We start from the raw sequence: 22,820 nt of genomic DNA, 5'->3' as shown, positions 1-22,820 counted from the left end.
ATCAGTGCTTAGAGTACCTTGTCTTTGGGGTTGTCCTCTGGCTGCTCGTGCTGGTTACTCCAGCGGTGCCAAGAAAATTATCTTGCAGTCATCATACTGTGAGTGCATGTAGGGCTTTTCCGGGGGATCTTGGTGTGTTCTGCAGACCAAGACTAATTAAAACCTCACAACACTCACAGCAGGCAGTTAAGCATGAACCACAAGTAAGCAAGCTAAGACAGAGTGGTGCAGAGCTCAACTTTCTCCTGGCAGTGACCAGGTTACACAACAGAGTTCCCGATGAACGAAGAGGAGCTATAGGTGCCTTGTACCTCTGGAAATGGTGTTGCTGGTAGAGCCAGCCTTTTGGAGATAGCCTTCATGGAAGTCAGTATTTGTGGTTTTGCACCCAGCAGCTGCGTTTTAGAGATGAAACGAGTTCAGATCTCCTCACTTTAAAGCTTCTTGCTGATAAGTTCTCAGTGAATCTGCATAAGTAGTGGCATTTTGGAAGGTATTGAGATGTCCACTTCTCGCACCATGCTTAGACTTTCTAAATTTAGCGGCTTTTGTTGGGTTTTTAACTTTTAAGTATCATTTTGCGTTAAACAAAAAATGCCCGACTGATGTGCATTAGCTCTCACTAGAGTGTTGACAGGTTTTGACTGTTGCTGGGTTTTGATTTCATTGGTGTAGTCTTTCTAGGAATTCCAGCTCTGATGTGACCTTTGAGAGAAGATTGATCTTCTCAGGATCGCTGCTGTGGTCACTCCTGGTCTTAAGGCATTAGAAAAAGCAGTGCTGGAGAAGTGGGTGAGCTGGTACAGCAAAATGGAGCGGGGATGAGAAAGTTCACTTGCTTAATTGCTTCCAGTGTGCACAAGAGGATGCCTTTAGAGAAAATAACATTTTGAGCTAGTCTGGAAACCTGTTTATAAAATTAAGGAGAGGGTTTAATGAAAGCAATCTAGAGGGAGATGTAGGGAAGCATCAGATAATTATGGTACTACAAGCCAGATTTTCAGATACACAGATACAATGCAGAAATTACCATTAGGGCGTGCTGTACAAGTGGGATATATTGACAGAGAGAGAGAAAAAAGGACTAGTGAGAGAAAGCTATGGCCCTAATTTCTACAGCCTTTTAAGAAGATGTCTTAGGCATAGGAACCAGCTAAAAAGGTTAATCAGGCAGGATCAGTTTGTGTGGTCCGTGAAAGTGAGCTTCAGAGCTTGAGAGGAGGAAGCACCAGGCAAAGCTGCGAGGTGTTTCAGGAGATGAAGCTGCTTGTGGTGCTGAGAAATGAGGGTCTGCTCCACCATGGCCTGGAAGAGGGGAGGTGTGAGAAAGGCGACAGAATTTACTAGAGATGTAAACATTTCTGAAATGATAGGAGACCCCCCAGAGCAGTGTGGGTGGAAAGGGAGAGGTAGCCAAGTTGCCTTAGGATCTGAGTACAGAGGCAATGAGGCTTGCAACAGGGAAGGAGTACAGCTTCTGAAAATCGAAGGGACAGGGCACCAAAGAAGCAGCAGCATGAAGACGATGGAGCCTTTTATACCATATAACTTCATGCTTGACAGCATCGGGTAGAGCATATGGAGTTGTATGACTGTGGGTGCCTTTGGGTAGCAGCTGGGAGTTGGGTTATTTACCACTTGGCTCCCTCGTCCTGAGGCCACGCTGGAAACCCTGTTCGTAGCTCAGGTTGTGTACTTTTATAAAGGGTGTTACACTTGTGGAAAAGAATGAGCCAAAGGGAATTCAGTTCTGCCAGGACGAAAAGGTCACGGAGAAGATGACGGGCATCTGATGGAAGAAGCAGTAATGTTAAGGTATGTGCTCCTATTAAGCTGTGACACTTACTGGAAGAGAGGAATACCAAAGTTTGGTCATGAAGCGACGAGGTAGTGGAACCTGACTGGAACTGCTTTATATTCAGTGGTTTGTTGGGTGAAATTAGCTGCCACAGAAATCAGGAGAATAAATGAATGGTTGCTGAAAAAACTACGGATTTTGTATAGTGGGCCAAATGCCCACTAATGTTGTGCTACACCAAAGAGTAGGAGTGCATTTTGTGTTGGCTTCCTTACCTTAGACCTGCCTGTTTTCCTAGAAAACATCCCTGTGAGTAAGTAGATGTCAAAGCATAACTGATCGTTTTCAATTTAATTTTAATAATGTGATCGTAAGTCAGTTTATGAAAGGGCTTGGTGCCAATGAAATGGATTTCAGACCACCGGGATCCTGAGAAAAGTGGAAGGTTTTGGAATTTCTCCTACTGCAAATTTGTTTGCTGAGAAGTGGTGGCAAACAGCATCTCTGCTTCATTTTTTGCTGGTTATGCAGTTTAATTAGTGCACATCATTACAGATTTCTGAAAAACTCTCATGAAGGTGAATATAGGCGTAGAGAAGCCAGCCATGTGCTACTTCATGCAGCAGCTCTGTATCTAACGAGATGCTAAAAAGGGGCTGTCCCTGCACTGCAGACAAAAGGGCTCTTTATGCAAAAGTAGCTTGTTAGCTTTTTGTTTTGAAGCTGTAGCATGACGAAACTATCAGGGTGTCACACTAATAAAGTGGCCAGCCCCTAAGGAATCGACATTCTTGGTGGTGATTTAGAAGGTGCGTTTGTACAGTAGGCTCCAACTTCATTAGGACGCTGTTTCCCTGGATACTGAGCATTTTGCATGTCATTACACGCATGACATTTGCATGTCATTACATTGCATGGCATTAACAAGGCTGGGTGGCTGTAATGGTTTTAATAAAGTTTCTCCTGTTACTTGAATAAGGGTTCTCCTTTTCCTTTGATTTTTTTATGTTAAAGAGGAGAAACAAAAGGACGTGATTTCGTCAGCTAGTTTGCACAACTTCCTTTGAGCCCCAAACAGGTTTTATTTCACAGTGTGGAAATCCTGCATGTTATTTGTGGAATTACGTTGCTGAATGGGTTGTAAATAGGAGTTGAAGTGCTACTATTCACTGTAGCATCAAATTCACACTGTTTGGGAACAACCTTACAATAGCAAAGAAAAAGCTGTTTAAATGCTGGGCAGTAAACAAAATTTGTTATGGGTGTGAAAGCATTTAAATACTTCACGTGTCTATTTGAGACTTTGGTGTTTTGATAGTGTTCAGTGTGTTTCCTGAAGGTACTTTCTGCTTTGCACACCATCTTGGTTGCCTCAACTCTGTTGTTTGAGAAACAGCTTGGGCTGCCACGGACATGGAAAGGATCCGTCCCGCCTGCGCCAGGACCCGTTGCTGTCCCCATTCCTTTTGTTTGCAGGAGTATTTGTGATGGCGAGCTCAATCCCCAGTGAGAACAGATCCACACAAAAAAAAAAAAAAAAAAAAAAAGGAAAAAGGGGTAAGCATGGGACGCTTTGGTGGCCACGCTGGCTCATCCTGCCACAATCACTGAGCTGTGGCATGAAGTGACCGTGGCTGTGGATGCCGGAATGTGACAGGTCCCGGGGTCAGTTGTGCCTGCAGCTCTGGCAAAGGAGTCGGCAGTCATCAGGCTGTGGGACCCGGGCTGTTACAGGGATGCCCCATGCGGTGTGGCACATCGCTGATGCTGTTCAGGAGCGAGCATCTCCGTGCCTGTCACCTCTGCGTCCTGCAGCCCCTCTGCTTGTTGTGCTCGCTGGAAAGCATGCACTCGAGGAATGTCTGTTCCGGAGCTGTACTTTTTACATGTCATAAAAAAAATAATCCTTTAGCGTTCTTGAGACCATGCTGGGCCTTAGAATATCCTCTGGACTCAACAGCAAGGATTTAAGCTCTCAAGGGACCGCAGCTGTCACAGGCTGTGAGTTACATGGGGTGTGAGGGCAGCCGGGCACAAGAACCGGGCTGTACGTGTGTGCGTAACCCCCTGCTAGTGCTGAGTGTGCTCACGTGCTGAAAGCAGTTTGAAAGTTTCAACCAGTTATTTTTAGTGTGAAAAGAACTACTTAGTTTATGTTCCTACCGATACTTTTTCTTCAGAGAAACAATATATATTATAGTTCATTTAATAAAATAAAATCATTTTTTTCCCAAAGCCACAGAATGCAGAATTTAGTGTGGGAGCATTTGAACATAAATTCTAGGGATGAATGCAAGATGGCTCTTTTACAGTATACTCAGTTTTATTGCAGTCCTTACAGTGGCTTTTGTATGCCAAAAGCTATTGAGAGCCTTCTCTTATAAAAGTGTTCTAGAAATATATTATATCCACAGACGTTTTCTCCTTATCCACAATAGTTTCACAAGTGTGACACGCATTCTATTTTTTTCCTTGCTGTACGGATTTGTAATATTGCTAGATTTGTTTTAGTAAGTGGATATGTTGCAATTTTGTAACTCTTACATTTTTGTTCTTTACTTTCATCTTGAAAGTATAGAGGAAACAGATAGAGCAGCCTCATCTCAGGCTAAATTATTCCTGATGACTTTGATTTGTGACCTGAAGCTGTCTGGCAAAGTTTGTTTTTTTTTTTTTTTTTTTTTTAATCTTTCTGGAGATTTCCAGGCACATCAGCTTGAAATGGCAGCTGGCTTCCAATCAGCGCACGGCGGAGTCTGAGGAAGAAGAACTGCACGCAAGCAGTGCCTTGATACGTGAGACTTCGTTTTTAGTTGAAGTTTTAAATTCAGCAGCAACGAGCCTCACTGGACGTGAGCTCACAGCTCTAATTGAGGCTGGAGTCCTTTAATTTCAGGGACTTTCAGGTGAGCAACCTTCCCCATCTCTTGTCAGAAGAACGGGCAGTGGGAGAACAGCAACATGTGGCTTGGGGTTCGGAGGAGTGACCTGCCCCGTTCATCTTGGCGAGCACTGGCATGGATGTTATGCCTCGTCTGCTGCAAGGTGTCCACCTTGCTAATGATTTTGGTGCTTGTCAAAGCGTGGAAATGAAGGCGAGGCTCTCATTAGGGAGATTTACCTGCGGGGTTTGCGGCGAGTTGGCGTGGCACCACTGGCATGTGTGCGCCCAGCAGGAGGGGAGAAGTCCAGACCAAGGAGACAGGCAGCAAACTGGGGGTAAAGAGGAGGCAGGGTGAAAGCATGGCCAGAGGAACCAGGCCTGGCCCCGTCTTGTGTGTTTGGGTGATCTACCTTAACCAGTGCTTGGTGTGCATGTGGCATGCACGGACTTTCTGTCCAGAGCTTGAGAGTGCAGGCTTTGCAGCTTGACCTGGGCTTGCAGGTGATCCTGACTCTAGGAGAGCAAATGGAGAAGGGTGAGGCATGAAGAGGTGACCCTCCTCTTCCCGGGGGCTACCATCTTCAACAGCATAACGGAGTCATGATACTGTTCTTGTTATTATTAACATTACACTTTCCAATTCATTATCAGTGTCCTCAGTTAACTGTTCAAGATCTAGATGTCATTTTGCAGACCAAACCCAAGCTCATGAACTGTGAATAAATGACAGGTTTTCATTGGTACCCACTGCAACGGGGTGAGGAAAATCAGTGTTTGATCCCAGATTTTGAACATTTAGCCATGTGGTGCTGGTGAGCATTGCTTCGTAGGGAAACCTTCCTGCCCTGACTTGTGCAGGTACAGAGGGCAGTGCAGGCAGGCAGCGAGAGCTGGCAGCGGGAGCGCCTGGGGGCTGTCCTGCGTGGCTGGAGCAAGGGGCTTGGCAAGTTCATGCCTGATTCCTCATCTGGCAACGGGATGAGTGCCTGCGCTTACCTTACTTTCAGACGTGTGGGAAGATCGGGGAGCTCAAGGGCAGCCTTTTCAAAGTGGATGCAGGCACTTCGGAAGCAAGGCTTTGCTGACAGCCGGCGGATGTGGGCGCTTTAGGAAAGTCCTGAATCCGTAAGGATTTTAGGAGGTAAAGAGCAGTCGCCTTTGGAGCAGTTACTGCTTCCCTGTGCGGCTGCCTGGGGGGATTCCCAGGCAGCTGGGGCACTTGACCTGTTTTAAACACCTTTCAAGGGGATGAAGGGACAGACCCTAGCTCTGTAAGGCTGCTTTCACTAGTTTTCCATGCAGCACTCCTTGATTTTAGAGGGAATTTCATCCTTCTTCCAAGGGGAGCATGGAGCTCTGTTAGTGAAGAGGGCTAAAACAAATACATATACTTTTTTGTGTGTGTGTGTGTGGTTTTGACATACGAATAAATGCTGTGGTACTCGTTCTGAGGTTCTGCCTCTAATGCCAAATATTTTAAAGGCACTTTTCCAAGGTGATTATTGAGACTGCGCTAAGAGATACCTCATTTAATCTGCCATATGCTGATTGCCACGAAGATATTTTCAACATACTGTACAGTGGTGTCTGTCATTCTCCAGGACATAAATAACTGCTGGACTGTAGATAACTGTGCAGCTAGCTGACGGCTTATGGGTAACCTCTTTTCTGGCACAGAAATAATGGATTGTTTGTTCCTTCAGTTGAGATCATGATGTGTTTTGATGTTTCTGATTTACATTTTTAGCACTGTTCCTGATACCGTTCAGTGTTCTGGGAATGGTCTTTCAACTTGTTGTTTATTTTGGAGTGTTAGTTTTCCAACAAACGAATACACGATTGGCAATTAATGGTTTTACTATAAATAAACAAAAGAGAATGGTTCAGCTTTAAATAGGGATCTCTGCTCTTCGGAGCTCTTTGTTGGGCTGTGCCTGCGAAGTTGGACCTTCACCTCCCTGGGCACGCAACAGCCCTCGAGGGACTCCCTGCTGCGGTAACTGCACTGGCCGAGCTGGAAAGCTGAAGCCAGAGTGGGTTGAGTTTGTGTTTGGTAAGCTAAAAAGTGGTTTTCATCTCAAATATCTGTGCAGGAGCTGACCACTGGGGGATTGGGGCAGGAGTGTGTGTGGTTTCAGTATGGGTAAGTTGTTTGGATGTGGTGGGAATTTCAGCGTGCTGAAGGCTTTCAGTGCTGTGCCTGTCCCTCGGTGGCTGATGGCCAGGGTGCAGGTACCCGGTGGAGATGGTATTGTAGGTTCTCCTGAGCTGCTCATGCAGATCTGTCCTAGTGCCATCAGCACTAACTTGTGCATCAGAAATAGTGTTAATAATGAATAATGTCTCAGTGAAAACAATTGCAATCAGTGCCTGTCATAGATTCAGGTACTTCTTTTAATGCAGGTAACGTTTCAAGACCAGCTTTGATGGAAAGCTTTGCTCCTTGCCGTGCTTTGGCCTTAACACATAGCCTGGGAAGGAAATGTGTAGGTTTCCGTAGTAGCTTTGTTCAGTTTAAGTCTAACTCCATCAGCTTTTCTATTTCCAGTGCAATGTCTGCAGTGTGGATTCTGCTTATCTGAGGGATTGCATGGCTTCTTACTTAGGCAGGTTAACCAATTTCCATGGCCCGAACTGGATGTAATTTAAAAAAGTTGTGGCATTGGCCCTTTCTCTAAATGCTGCCTGTTAGAAAAAAAAAAAAAAAAACCACAACCACAGCCTTTCTGATTTTTTGCACAGGAAGATGTAGAAACCAGTGGCTGTATTCATTGGTGATTATTTCTGTCTGTTTTACACAGACATCTGATGGCTCAGGCTTGGTCCAAATTGTCAGAGGCTAATTATAAGAGGGCCAGCGGGAGGTAGTTTTTTGGGAGCTGCGTTTCAGAAGATGGTTGCTCAGCGTCACCTGGAAGTCAGACCCTTGTAGGCATTTGGAGCTGGTTGTAGACATCTTAAGTGGGTTGCTCAGGATTGGAGGCAGCTCTGCGTTACGTCTGCTGTGCAGCAGCAGGTGCCGGCGCCCTGCAGATTCCTGCCCTATCAAAAGGAAAATGAGTGCTGCTAAATCTAGGTTTCGTTCTCAGATCTTAAACTTGTTGAGAATCTCAATCAAAATATTTGCTCCCTGTGCTTCAAGTATGATCTCTCTTTCTTGCCATGTGACACAGCCATCTTGAAGAGAAACAGCATTGCAAAAACAACAATCCAGTTCCTAGCCTCAAGAAAGAAAAAGCTTTTTTTCCTTTTTTTCTCCTTCAGCGTCATAAGATTTAGCTATCTCTCAAATAGTTTTGTGTTTAATTGTTATTATTATTTTCTAAACTTCACTTGGATACATCCACTATAAACTTCACTTGGATACATCCACTATATGTTTTCTTTGCAGACTTGACCCCGGATTGCTCAGGCAGTGCCTGAGTGCCTTTTCTCAGCTCACTTTGAGTGTTTCTCCGGCACGGACTGAGAACTATCATTTTATGGTAGAAACTTGAGGATCAGCAACCCAGGGCGAACTTCTGGAGAATGATCCTCATTGTGCCACAGTCAAGAACGTGTGTCTGCCTCCGTTTCTCTTCCTGTACGTGGTAAATGGCACTGTGCTGACTAGGGGCACTGGGTCCCACGCTGTCTCTGTGCATCCTTCTCCTGGCTGCCCCTGCTTGTTCCCATGGCCTCCATCCGTACCTGCCCTTGCAGCACTGACTGCCACCGCAGGGTGCAGTCCTGCTGAGACCACTTCTCTCTTACTTGGCAAGTCATTTGGAGACAAACCTGCAGCTGGGCTCTGGTGCGGGGTGAAATGCTGTATTTGTAGAATCATAGAATGGTTTGGGTTGGACGGTACCTTGGAGATCATCTGGTTCTAGCCCCCCTATTCCACAGTCCTTTTTGTGAAATCCTCACTGGACTGTCATTACTCTGACTTGCCACTTTGTAATCTTTTCTCCTGGTCTCCGTTATTTTTTATTTCTTTTTAATATGAGGCTGTCAACTGGGAAGAACTTTTGTATATTCATCTCTTTTCCTAGCAGCCGCCTCTTGCCCATATATAATGGTCTGGACCATTTGAGCTGCCCGGCCTCGGCACACAGAGCGGCTGAGGAAGATATGTAGTATTTTTTCCCCCTGAGAGTAACAGCTTACTCCAGTCCTTACACCTATATACCTATTATGGCCCTGGAAACAGTAGTTGTAAATCTGACAGACTTCTTTCTTACTATAAACTATAGCCAAATAGTTTATACAAGATAGTGCAAACTGTCAGGAGGAGTATGTGCAGGATCCTGAGCACAGAGCAGACTGGTTGCAGTGGCTGGCAGCACCTAGGACTCGTGGATCTGAAGAGAAGCTGCCATGGAAGAGACTCTGTTCACAGGGCTTTGTGTGAGAAAGGCGGGAGATGCTTTTTCATCAGCAGGGCCAGCACATCTGCTTCAATGCTGTGTCACATCTCTCGTTGGGTTGGAGCTCCTTCCATTGCTGCCTGTCACCAGCCATAAAAATTAGAGATCAGCTCGCTCCAGGGTCTTTTACAAAAGTTGGTCTGGTCTTTATTGCCTGTATTATTTGCAGTATAGTAAGGGCAATTTTTTTTCAAACAGCCCAGTTGTGTTGCACAGCATAAATCCCGCTGGAGTCCCAGCTGATGCAGTGCCAGGTTGGGGTTCTGCCTGCCTGTGCCAGGCAGCCACCCGGGGCGCAGATTTGGGGTCCCAGGATGCTGATTTGTGGTCCCAAATCAGTGGTGGAGGGAGAGATGAGAAGGACCAGCAGTGACATGAGTGACACTGACAAGACCCGGATCTTTTACTGTGACGTTGTACCTAGAAGGGGCTTTCAAACCAGTGCTCCCTGAACAGGGTCAGAGTAGGCTTATAAGATAAAGAAAAAAAAAAAGAGAGAGAGAGAAGCCAAATAAGCAAGAAATAGCATCTCTGAGTGTGTTTCATGAGGGAGCATGTAGCCCCAGTGGAAATAGCTTGCGCGTTTTGAAACTGCCCCAGAGCTTCCCCATTTTACAGCGATTAAGAAGCAGGAGCCAGGGGGGATTGGAGATAAAGCATAAAAACTGGCCATCAGGCTTTGTTTCCAGCGGGACGGACCACCAAGGGACAAGCTCAAATCCCTTGTAAGGTTGCTCCCTGGAATTCCCTTTTGACAAGTCTCACATGGCGGCAAATTATTCCTCCCCTCTCCCCCCCCCACGCTTTCCCCAAGCTGTTTTTCATCCTCGAGGGGGAAGGGAGAGTCCCAAAGACCCTTTGCAGCAGTTCCCCAGAAAGACAAACGATGCCCAGCTCCTGCTCACAAGTATCATCAGCATCTGCTGATGAACTGATCCTTGTCCAAAATTGGTGTTGTATGGAAAAATCCCCAGCACCTGCTAGCAGACCCCAGTTATTCACAACATACGGCTGGGTGGCTAAATCTTCACTTCCTAGGGACGGCCTGGAATTACACTCGCTACATGCTGAGCGGCCTTTCTCTCGTGTGAAATAGATGCAGGCAGCGGGAGGATTTGCAGCTACAAGGAAGGTTAGGATTTATAGCGCTGTCTCCTGCAAGGGGTTATTCTGCAGAAATGGTTGGTTTGTCTTCATCTTCTCTTTTGGGATAAACACATCATGATATAATCATCTATATGGAAAATCGTATCTTTGTATTCATCAGGGAGCAGGTAGCCCTGTGAATATATATCCCCTGGCATAAATCTACCGTCGATGTCAGTCAGGTGGTTTTTTTTCCCTCCTGCCTACAGTTGAACATGCATTTTTAATTCATTTCCATATGGCACAAACTCTATATTCTTATTGTATATTCTAATTTCTTTTCCTGGCCAGTAAATTGTAAGCCTTTCCTAGCTGGGTAAGTTATTGTGGGGTACATCTGGGTGTAGTTCAGGAAAGATATCTAACTAGAGAATGTGCCATTGTTTGTTTTTAATAATGTGCCATTATTGATGTTTTCCCCCTATTCTCATTTGACCACATGCTAATGATACTGCGCGCGCATTGAGGGGGCAGGATAAAATCCACCGCTGTCTCTAGTCTGTGCCTAAGGTTGGTAGACAGACATCCATCCGACTCCTAGATCACCGTCTTCCACACGCATTAAATACTAATTTCCGTGAGTTCTGAAGTTTTCCATAGTTCTGCACTATGGAGGGGGTTCCTTCCAGGAGAGGGCAGTGACGTACACGGGTCCCCCCTCCATGTCATGACATTGGCAGCATTGCGAAAAACATCTTTTCCTATCGATGTTGGAGCTTGATGTAGAACTTAAATAGGAAACAACTGAAAAAGAGTCAAGAGTGCTTTTGGCAGGTATACGTGACCTGGTCATGCAGGAGTTTTTGTAGGGGCAGATTGCTGTTGTTGATAGAAAATAGCACTGAGAATAAGAGGCTCCGTTCAGGTGGATGGAGCCGCATGGCGATATTGTAGGTTTGCTGTTCTGATGATTAGACCATAAGAACAGATAGACTGCTGCCGATGTTGACATTATTTGAGTGATAGGAAGGAGTTACTTGCAAGATTGAGGTCACTTACAACAAAATCTGCTGCTGTTCCTGCTGCCGTTTCATCGCTTTAATACATACTATTTATTTGTCATGTGCATGTGAAGCTAATGTTTTCCTGCCTTCTAAAAAAAGGTCCTTTATGTTTTCATATATACACCTTTTTGCTGTAAAGCTGCTTATTTAATACAACTGTAATAGCTACCATTTGAATGAGAATTGTGACTCCTTTCCTGAGAATAGAGTAGTATTTCTGAATTGTAGTATTATTCCATACCTCGAGGTCATCACTCCTGTCCTGTCTGAGGAGGCAGCCTGACTTTCACAGGTTGTTCTGGAAAAATAAAAATCATTCTAAAAACCTTTAAATGAGACCAAACCCTGTTTCCTGACCTTTTTTACCCCTATGCACAAAGGCTCATAAACACCTTGATTCTCATAAATTTTTCATCTGAATTGAAAAAATATTTTTTCTTCTCCCCGCATACTGAAGCCTGGAGGATCCTTTAGGTAAGAGCTTTATTGGGTCCTTCTGCTGAAGATGGGAGGTGAAGGACAGATTGGGTTCTTCTCTCTTCCCTTTCAAAGGACTTGTAGAAATTCTTAAATGTTTGTATTAGATACTCACGCTCCCTAAGATCATTTATGCAATGGTCAGCTGAAGATATTCTTATCTCATTGGGCATACTTGAGCTTGAAGGATGAGAGAGGAAATTTTTCTTTTCCCTATTGTGTCTTGCTAAAAGCTTATTCCTTCTGCCTGCTGAAGAAGTTTACCTTATGTTCTCTAAAAGTCCTTTTGGCACTTGTTTAATAATTTTAGAGTTTACCCAAGAGTATATATATATATTGTTTTCTTTTTCATGTATTTTATGGGGTAGAGATCTTTGGGATTAGGAGAATTAGCCTTGGGAGAGGGAATCAAACAGAGGATCATACAGCCCTTGTTTTGTGTCTGCACACTGAATCAGACCCACAATTTTGATGTGTGGGAATCCTGGCAGTCCCTGGGACTTGAGTTGTTGTTCCCAGTCTGGTAGGGCTTTGTGTTTGGATGCAGCCCAGGCTGCAGATTGACAGAGCTGAGATGAAAAAACAGAATGATGCACGTACCTCCCCCAGTTCCTCTAAGGAGCACCAGCCACCTACAGGTCCCTGTGGCTACTCTACAAGGTTTGGATTACATAGGTAATTCTTGTTCAAAGAACAAAGGACAAGTGGATGAGTGGAGAACTAAATACGAGACCATAGAGTTCTCCATGATGTTCAAGTTTATTTTTAAGAGTGTTAAAAATCAATGGCCTTTCTATTTCTCCATTCCTTTCTTCTTACTTCAAGACCAGAGGATTTAATGTGAGCTAGAGTGGAAAGATGCGGGCCTCCTTCTCTGTGTCATCATGTTGCTTCTTTGGGTATTTAGAAGGTTTTGTGTTTTAGCCTCTGTTCTTGTTAAAGAGCTATTCCGCTTCTTCAGACTGTGTTGAGCAGTATCAGGGGATTTATTTTCTTTTTTGGAGTAGCTCCTGCCCAAACGTTTCAAAATCAACCACGAGTAATCACAATCTTTCTCTTCACTCGAAACCATAACATTTTTTTGACAAGAAGTGCCTTTAAAGAAATGCCTCTTAATTTACGGTGGGTCGCTTTGTACTTTGTTTCTGTAACCTATCGCATTACATTTCCTGTGCATTAAGTATGTATGTATTATGAGCTCTTAAAAACAAATATCCCAGAAGAAAGGAATTCAGTAAATGAATAAAACATTCTTGGGTAGTCCAAGTGGCAGTTTAATAGCTCGTCCGTTGGGACTTTCCAATAATATAATGATGATGGCCATATAAATATATGGATGGATGAATAACTTCAGTGAGGAGATTGTTACAGTACTACATACCACATCTGAAGTGAAATCAAACTCTGAAAGTGCTGCCTGATGGGAAGGCCCAATTTTTCCAGTGCCAACCCTGAAGTTATACTTAAAATTATACAAACTGTGTGTTTGTGTATACAGAACTAAAGCACATTCACAAACACACATGCTATGTATACATACACATGTACGCGTGTGTGTGTCATATGTTGTTTCTAGCTGGAACTGAGTGTTTCAGCACTGAACCACAAACTTCATAGACCATTGACATAGCTGGATTTACAGCTGTGTATTTGAGATTAGGTCTCAGCCCTGGCTTTCTCTAAAAATAAATAAATAAATGGAGTGGGAGCATGAGGTTGTCATATTACATTATTGCCTGGGATATGCACAACTTTTTCATTAGGTTCTCCTGATCATATAGCTTTGTAAATATATATATATAGTGGTGCTTGTCTGCTACTGTGGAGTCTATAACCTTGTGTATGGCTAACCTGAAGGTACATTTTATTTTGTTTTGCTTGTAGCATTTTGCTTGCAGCAGATTTCTCAGGAAAGCTGATTTCTGATTACAGAGGACCTGGAAAGCTGGTACTGCAGTATGGAGAGAGGATGCTGATGTGTTTCTGGTAAAAAGTGGCGGTAACACAGTGACTTGTCTGTTGAGGATTTTAATAGTGCCATTTCACAGAAGAGACACAGCCCTGTATTTTGTTATGAATTGGGACTTTCCCATTAGGATTTCTCATTTTCCTTGGCTGGCTGTTCCTCAGCAGCATACGGTATATTGCTTGTATTTTCTACTTGAGAGCATCTTCTCCCATGCTAGGCCGAAGCAGCAGTTTTCGTGGCAGTGCTCAAAGTGATTCACATAAAGCTCCATGAAAACAGCGGACTGATATTTTCACATGGGTGGATTAAGTTGATGAATGTTTAGTGTGCTGAAAAATACAGCTCCACTGCTCTGATCTTTTAGTAGAGTGAAATGGCAACAACATTAAAAAGTCTTTCCTAGTTGAAGAATTTCATCTTAGGTGTTCTGGGGATCACCCTGGGCATGGGAAGAGCATGCGGAGCTCGTACACAAAGCATGCTGGAGAAGTCTGTGTTTGTACATCTTCTCTGTATAAACTACAGGGGTTAACATGTTATTTAGGTGATGTGTGATATTCAGAAAAGGAAGTGCCACATGTACTTCTGTGGGGATTTGCCTGTTAGTTGGAAATGTAAGTCCAGGAGGTGATAGATCTTAGACTTTTATCTTCAATATGGACAGTTCCATTTTTTGTTGGTGTAATGGAAAATAAGTCAGAAACAAGGCGGGGGGAGGGGGGGTGCCGTATGTAAAAATAAGTATATTGAAAGATGGGTGCCTTGACAAACACTTGGGAGAACTGATCAAACTGATTAACGTGTTAAGCAATGGGATATAGACTGTGGGATCAGGAAGTTAAGTGTTTTGTGTGAACATTATAACATCAGTGCAATAAATTGATTGTCATTAGTACTTAAAAATGCAGTAGTCATTCAGTTATATTGGAAGTGATAACTAACATGAATTCATATTCCAAAACTTGCCTGCAATTTATAAATCTCCTTGGGGATGCTGAAATCATGTTGGAAATTCAAATTAACTCCTGTCATTATCGACAACTTTTCCTATCCACTCTATATTCTAGCTTGAAGAAAACTGCATTTTCAAGCAGCTTTTAAATGACAATGAGAACAATGTATGTGTGCAGTGGGTCTTTTAATAATTGCCTTTTACAATTGATTTCTATGATTTTCATGAGTAGCAGTGAACGTACTTTGTAACAAAGAAGCTTTTTCACACTGCCTCACTTTAAGCATCTGACTAGTTTCCTCGGGCTCCCTTCCTTTCCCTTCGTTCCCGTGGAAAGCAATCAGCAGCAGCCTGGCTCACAGCTGCTGCAGCACCCTCCAGCAGTCTCGAGCCGATGTCTCCCGTTACCCTGTCTCAGTTTAACCTGGAAATTCAGATATATGAAGTGAGGCAGTGGGACTAATGCACAATGGGACTGTATGGAGGATCTCCACATCTTCCTCAAATGGCTGCTAACTAATTGCATTTCAATACTTATAATGAGCCTTTTGCAATCAAGAAAGGGCTCTCGCTGGGAGGGCTCTTGCTGCTTTGAGGTGGCTGAAATGGGACCACATGTAGATTAAGACTGCTGGCGATGAAGCCACATGCCTTATTTGTAGCCAAATTGTGCTTGGAGCTGCCAGAGTGAAATTTGGTGCAAGCTGGATTTGACTCCATCCAATTAAGAATGTCTTCATGCTCTTGCTAGCCAGGATGGCCAGTCCACAGCAGGACAGGCAACAGATTGGAGAAGGTCTTTACCTTTCTTAGGTTGAGATGGGAGTAGTATAAATAAATAATGGAGCATTTATTGAGTGTGTTCAGTGTTCATCAATGTTCAAAAATACTCATCTGTGTCCTCATTTACTGTGTGTTACCACATGTAGTTGGTGGATGGCAGTGATCATAATTACGGATGCATTGTAGTACATATAAAAGGGCAGAGTTAAGTCTGGTGGGCTATCTTAGCTGTGACATTTACTAACCTGACTCTTTATGTGAGAACTTTATCGAGCAGTTTTATTTTCTTCATTGTATTTTGTCTGTTCTCACTATCTGGGTATGTGTGTGCGATTGCATTTAAATAGCCATAATTCTACCTTTATTTTGATTTTACTGTAGGCATCTGTAATTACAGTAATGGTTGGCTAGTGATTTTTATGTACTGCCTTTTCTTGGTGGCTCAAATTTCACTAACCATCTGATCTTTCTTAACTGCCCATATTAAACCTGATAACTATCAGTAATTTGACTATCACAGTGCTACATAGATAATGAAAATCCTGTCTCATCCCCAAAGGTTAGGACTAAAAAGGAGTCTTCCAATATGCTATAAAAATGAACAAGTTTAGACTTTGTTGCAGCTACTGTTAAATAAAAATAATAATTTCAGTGTGGACTATCCATATATTTTATGTATATATGTGTGGATATGTATATATGTTATCACATGTAAAAAAAGAATGCAAAACTGTTGCTTTTTTGTGTGTAGTGTTCTCCCTTTCTGTTTTATTAAATATGTAGTAACTAGTTATTTTATATATTTTATTTTCAGGTACAAATTTAGTAAGTAATTTTGAAATAATGCTTTTTCCAGTACCGTTTTTAGCTCTTGATTAACTGTCTTCCTTTTTCTCTCTCTGTCACAGGGTGAAAGAAAGATGTGATGGAGGTGAATATGGGCCACTGGTCAGGCACAGGGCCTCCTCCGTCTTGCCTTGCCCTTCTGATTGTCAAGCTCCTGGCCTGCCTTTGCCAGGTAGTTCATGGAACAGCACCACTTGGCTTTCACTTCACACATTCCACTTACAATGCTACTGTGTACGAAAATTCGGCTGCCAGGACCTACGTCAACAGTCAAACGAGAATGGGCATTACCTTGGCCGATCTTTCTTGGGATATCAAATACAGGATAGTGTCTGGCGACGATGAGGGCTTTTTTAAAGCAGAGGAAGTCATCATTGCTGACTTTTGTTTCCTGAGAATAAGGACTAAAGGTGGGAATTCTGCTATATTAAACAGAGAAATCCAGGACAACTATTTATTGATAGTGAAAGGGTCTGTCAGAGGAGAGGACTTGGAAGCATGGACAAAAGTGAACATCCAAGTCTTGGACATGAATGACTTAAGACCTTTGTTTTCACCAACCACGTACTCTGTCACAATAGCGGAAAGCACTCCTTTAAGGACTAGCATTGCACAGGTGACCGCAACGGATGCGGATATTGGGTCCAATGGTGAATTTTATTATTATTTCAAAAACAAAGTTGATCTCTTCTCAGTACATCCTACGAGTGGTGTTATCTCCTTAAGTGGCCGGCTAAACTATGATGAGAAAAACAGATACGATCTTGAGATTCTGGCTGTGGACCGTGGGATGAAGCTTTATGGAAACAACGGTGTAAGCAGTACGGCCAAGCTTTATGTTCACATTGAACGTATAAATGAACATGCCCCAACAATAAATGTAGTAACACATATTCCCTTCCCATCAGACAAGGAGCCTACCTATGCAGTTGTTAACATTGACGACCTAGATGAAGGAGCCAATGGAGAAATTGAATCTGTTTCAATTGTGGCAGGAGATCCGCTAGAACAGTTCTTTCTGACTAAAGAAGGTAAATGGATGAATGAGTACAAAATAAAGGAAAGAAAGCCTATTGACTGGGACAGTTTCCCATATGGTTATAACCTAACTCTCCAAGCAAAGGACAAAGGATCTCCTCAGAAATTTTCTGCAGTCAAATTGGTCCACATAGCTAGTCCCAAAAAAGAAAGTATACCCGTAAAGTTTGAAAAGGAAACTTACGATGTTTCGATCAATGAATTTTCACCTCCAGGTGTGGTGGTTGCAGTAATTAAGCTGATGCCAGAGCCACTGGGTGTGGAATATAGATTATCTCCTAGTGAGGATGCTGATTATTTTAAGATCAATCCCATCACAGGCCTTATTACTACCGCTCGTCCTTTGAAAATCATTGAGAAGGACCTCTACGAATTAGAAGTATATACAAACAAAGGTGGTGATTTAAAAGCACAGGTTACTGTCAGGATAGAAGATGCCAACGATCACACTCCGGAGTTCCAGCAGCCTTCGTACAGCTCGTTCGTCAACGAAAGTGTCCCTGTGGGCTATAGCGTTTTGGCAGTTTCAGCAGTCGATAAAGACAGGGGAGAAAATGGATACATAACATACAGCATTGCCAGTCTGAACTCACTGCCATTTATAATAAACCAGTTTACAGGTATCATCAGCACATCTGAAGAACTGGACTTTGAGTCCTCACCAGAAAGCTACAGGTTCATTGTGAGGGCTTCTGACTGGGGTTCTCCCTACCGCCATGAAAGTGAGGTGAATGTCACCATATACATAGGCAATGTCAACGATAACAAACCCCTCTTTGAAAAAGTGGCATGTCAGGGAGTGATTTCATCTGACTTTCCTGTTGGTGGTCACATTACTGCTGTTTCTGCTATAGACATAGATGAGTTAGAGCTTGTAAAGTACAAAATAATCTCTGGAAATGAGCTTGGCATTTTTTATTTAAATCCTGACTCCGGTGTCCTGCAACTTAAAAAATCTCTAATTAATTCTGGCATAAAGAACAGCAATTTTGGCCTTAAGATAACAGCCACTGATGGAGAAAACTTTGCTGATGCTATGTTTGTTAATATTTCGGTAGTTCATGGGAAAGTGTCTTCAAAGACCTTTAGCTGTAGAGAGACTAGAGTTGCTCAGAAGCTAGCAGAAAAATTGCTCAAAAAGGCAAAAGCAAATGTGAAGCTGAATTTGGAAGATGGTTTTCTCGATTTTTATTCAGTGAACAGACAGGCACCACATTTTGACAAAACCTTCCCTACTGATGTGATGGTTTCAGAGGATCTGCCAGTTGGTGCCACCATCCTAAGGATAAAAGCCTATGATGCAGACTCAGGCTTTAATGGAAAAGTAGTTTATACAATTTCTGATGGTAATGGAGATAGTTGTTTCAACATTGACATGGAGACAGGGGTACTTAAAGTTCTTATGCCCTTGGACCGTGAAAAAACAGAGCTCTATCTCCTTAATATTACAGTTTACGATTTAGGTAATCCACAGAAATCTGCATGGAGACTGTTGACTGTCACTGTAGAGGATGCAAACGATAACAAGCCTGTTTTTTTACAGGACAGTTACTCAGTTAACATTTTAGAAAGTACAAGCGTTGGTACAGAGATTATCCAAGTAGAAGCCAGAGATAAAGACCTAGGATCGAATGGAGAGGTGGCTTACTCGGTGCTGACGGACACCCAGCAATTTGCCATCAACAGTTCCACTGGAGTGGTGTATGTGGCCGATCAGCTGGACCGGGAAACAAAAGCAAACTACACACTAAAGATTGAGGCTAGGGACAAAGCAGACAGTGGCCATCAGCAGTTTTCCGTTGTGCCTCTGAAGGTTTTCTTAGATGATGTCAACGATTGTTCTCCAGCCTTTATACCATCCAGCTACAATGTGAAGGTCCTTGAGGACCTGCCAGTTGGCACTGTCATAGCTTGGTTGGAAACTCATGATCCAGATCTTGGCTTGGGAGGTCAAGTCCGTTACTCTCTGGTGAACGATTACAACGGGCGGTTCGAGATAGACAAAGCGAGCGGTGCCATCCGCTTGAGCAAAGAGCTCGATTACGAGAAGCAGCAGTTCTACAACTTGACAGTGCGTGCAAAGGACAAGGGACGCCCAGTTTCTCTCTCTTCTGTTTCTTTTGTGGAAGTTGAAGTAGTGGATGTTAACGAAAATCTCTATACCCCCTATTTTCCTGACTTTGCTGTCATTGGATCTGTAAAGGAAAACTCGCGCATTGGTACAAGCGTTTTGCAAGTTGTTGCTCGAGACGAGGACTCTGGAAGGGATGGAGAGATCCAGTATTCCATCAGGGACGGCAGTGGGCTGGGGAGATTCAGCATAGATGAAGAAACAGGTGAGTTTCATTTCTAATTTCCTTTTCCTTTCCAAGAGGGTCTTGCAAATGGGAAACTAGGCATAATTATTTTCTGCCCATTACATGAAGTTCGGTTCTTCTTAACAGGCAAGATAAAATTGTAAATAAGGATTTTCCAGGCACAGTGATGACATGATTTAATTACCTGGTTGCATTCATTACTCTGTGAGTGTGAAATAATGCACATGGCTTCTCAGCTGCTATGTGATGACTCCATTTAAGAAGCAGTGATAGTTGCGTAATGACTCTCTTGCAGTCACTGTATTATCTGTTGATCGTTGTAAGTTACTCAGGTCACCTCCACGGAGTCATAACACTCATGACCTTGAATGCAGTGTTAAACTCAATGGAAGGAACTGAGGGGCAGGAAATATGAATTATTTCATCCTAAAACTTATTTTTGGTCTTGTCCTTGTTGCTGGGAGTAATTTTTCATTGGAGTCAGCAGTCTGGAATGATGTGCCATTCTGTATAGTATGCTTTCTTGTAGCATGTTGTCTTCATCAGTGTAGGCATGCTTGTGAAGGGTACGAATACAGGGATAGATGCACTCAGCCTGTGCTGACTTTTCCTTGGTGGCAGTAGTGTTAACAGAGTGAAGATTTCTAAGATGTTAATCTTCACTTCTACCACACCCTATTGGAAAATGTGGAAAACACCAAGTGTAAAAGGCTATCTAGTAAAACACGGCTAACGAGCTGGCTGTTTATATGTCTGATAGCTGTTGGGAGTAATGGTGCAGCTGTGGTACTAGAAGTGAAGAAATTATAAAATATTAGTCAACAGTTTAAAAAATTATATTAAATATGTTGGGTCTGTGGGCTTACTGTGGTTTAAGCAGACTTTGTATGTCTTTTTTTTCTGAAGCTTTTAATTGAGAATGTGGTATTAAAGCATAAGATTAAAATGTATGTTTTGGCAAATTCAAACTGTTTAATCAAATGTCAACTTTCTAAACTGAACATTATGAAAAACAGACGACATTACAAATGCTGTGGATCTCGTCTGAACATAAGCAGTTGAAAATATTTTTATTCTATTTGTGTTGTAGTCTCTGTGCTGCAGCTGTGCACAGATGACAGTCAAAACCTTGTGTCCAGAAACATTAAACTTGAGTGTCAGAAGCCAAGAGGGCACCTACTCAAATTTCTAGAAATGTTAGGAACTCACATATCCTACAGTGAATGAACTTGGGCAACACTATTTAGGAAGTTGAACATGATTTTCAGTTTTAAGCTCTGGCATTTAAAAATGGTAGCCTACTTTATTGAGTAGCATGGACTTCAGATAAATGGGTTCCTTTTGAAGCAATGGGAGTTTGGTCTAAATGCTTCAGCCTTGTTCTGAATATCTTGGGATTCAACATTTATTGAACTGAAAGGAATTGTTAAGGAACAAGCTTCCAGGAGGATAAATTAGTGTGTGTTGTTCATTAATAAATTAACCTAAGTTATTACCCTGTGCCTAAATGAGTAAAGGTGATAGCTAACACTGATTTAGGGCCCCTCGTCAGTAAAACATGGATCATGTTTTGAGATGAGCGGGAGTCGTACTTGACATTACACATTAAATGTGCTTAGTTTCTTTCTAGAATTGAAATCAAGTCAGTGAAGAAAAAAAAAAAAAAACAAAACCAAACCAAAACCAAAAAAACACCACAACAAAACAGAGCTTTAAAAGTTGCATATTTTTGTCTTTCACTCTTTCATGAGTATTTTGAAGAACCAACCCTGTCACCTGTGCTGTCTCACAAAGCCATTCCAGAAGATATTTCGTAATCCAGTAGTTCAAAATACTCTTTTAGATTCTTTTTATATGTTTTCCCCGGCTGTTTGATACATCTTAAGTCATCTTGAAACAAACTTGAAGAACACTTGGGTGCACAACTGGGCCAGGGCTGTGTGGAGAGCAGGATTTGGGGGTTCAGGAATTACCCCACTGTTGTGCTGTTGTAACTTGAGTGCCGAATTTGACCTGCAGCGTCAAATAGGACAAAACATTAATAGTCTGCTATTGAACTGGTGGCAACTTAAACACTGCTGAATGATGAATCAGCTATCTAGCTGTAGAAAAGAGCTCAAGTCACATATTGAATTAATTTACAAAGAGATAGCTGTTTATTTACTTTCAGTGCAGTTAATTTGTCACTTTTAAACTGACCGACTCTATTGGCTTATATGCCGTCTCTCACGAAATTTGTGAAGGTAAGCAGGAGCGTGAAGTACAACAAATCAATATTTTTGGCTGCTGCCTTAATGAAAAGAAGCCTGCAGTATCCATTATAATCATTAGGATATAAACTGGGCCAAATTCATCCTGATGTGTGAGCAGGCTGGACTCCAAGCAAGTCTGTGCTTTCAGCATATTTTTGCTCAGGTGCATTATTTTCGTTCTTTCACAATATTCCATCTTAGCGGTGTCAGCCCGTGTGCTGAGTGAGCTGCGCCTGTGTTCCTTGGGGCACGTCTGTACTGACGAGGGGAAGTGGGTGCGGAGGTACCCGAGGAGGAGCTGACCTGTACGGTGGATGCTCACTGTGCCTTGCTGCCACCTGTTTATCAGCACAGTGGTTTTCTTCTCGTTCCTTTACAGGTACATACAGGTGCATGTAGGTGCATCTAACTCCACAGAGCTTGACCTAGCTGATGGTTCAGGTGCCACAACAGGTAGCTCTGCATTCAGGTCTGAGCAGTGGTCTGTGGTCAGCAGGCTTGGGAGTCCCTCCGTATTGGCCAAGGTGGATCTCTCTGCACAGGGTGTATGTGCAAATCCTGATGCTCCTGCTGTTTTTGATAAGAGATGAGCCGTGGGGTTGGGCTGGGGATTTCCTTCCTGCAGTGTGTCCCTTTGTTTTGTGTCTTGGTGGACTACTTTTGAGGATTGATGTTGTTGCATTACAGCATTCGCTGTTAAGTACTCCAGTTCATAGATGGTAGTAAGGAGCGTAGTGGACACTTGCCAGCTAGAAGTATTCGATGAAGTAGAATTTTACATAAATTTGGTCCCACAGCCTCTTAAATCGCTTCTCACTTTGTTTCTCTGGGTTTACTTTAATTTCTTTTACCAGAAGATGAAGCCAGTGCAAATCTCTAAATCAATAGAAACTCTCCTGCTGTAGAAGGCAGCAGTTCCAGACCTCCTCCAACTCCATCCCTAG

The 22,820-nt window shown here is 42.9% G+C and overlaps 1 protein-coding gene across 22 annotated transcripts in view; it reads left to right on the top strand.

Moving 5' to 3' along the window:
• The window catches only part of FAT3 (FAT atypical cadherin 3), a 426,083-nt gene that overhangs the window by 73,838 nt on the left and 329,425 nt on the right, over positions 1-22,820 (top strand). For 19 of the 22 annotated variants that reach the window (XM_080567237.1, XM_080567235.1, XM_080567238.1 and 16 more), the window contains one exon: positions 16,331-19,642. In XM_080567237.1, coding sequence (XP_080423363.1) covers positions 16,348-19,642 — 3,295 coding nt within the window. In that variant the 5' untranslated portion in view covers positions 16,331-16,347. Of the gene's footprint in view, positions 1-4,515; positions 4,705-13,607; positions 13,705-16,330; positions 19,643-22,820 lie in introns of those variants that run through there. The other 3 variants (XM_080567219.1, XM_080567234.1, XM_080567236.1) reach the window with 3 other exon arrangements.

The sequence above is a fragment of the Anser brachyrhynchus genome (assembly GCF_964034855.1).
Source record: "Anser brachyrhynchus genome assembly, chromosome: 1".
NCBI lineage: Eukaryota > Metazoa > Chordata > Aves > Anseriformes > Anatidae > Anser > Anser brachyrhynchus.
The sequence above is the reverse complement of the archived record's forward strand: the minus strand, read 5'-3'. Positions and strand labels throughout refer to the sequence as shown.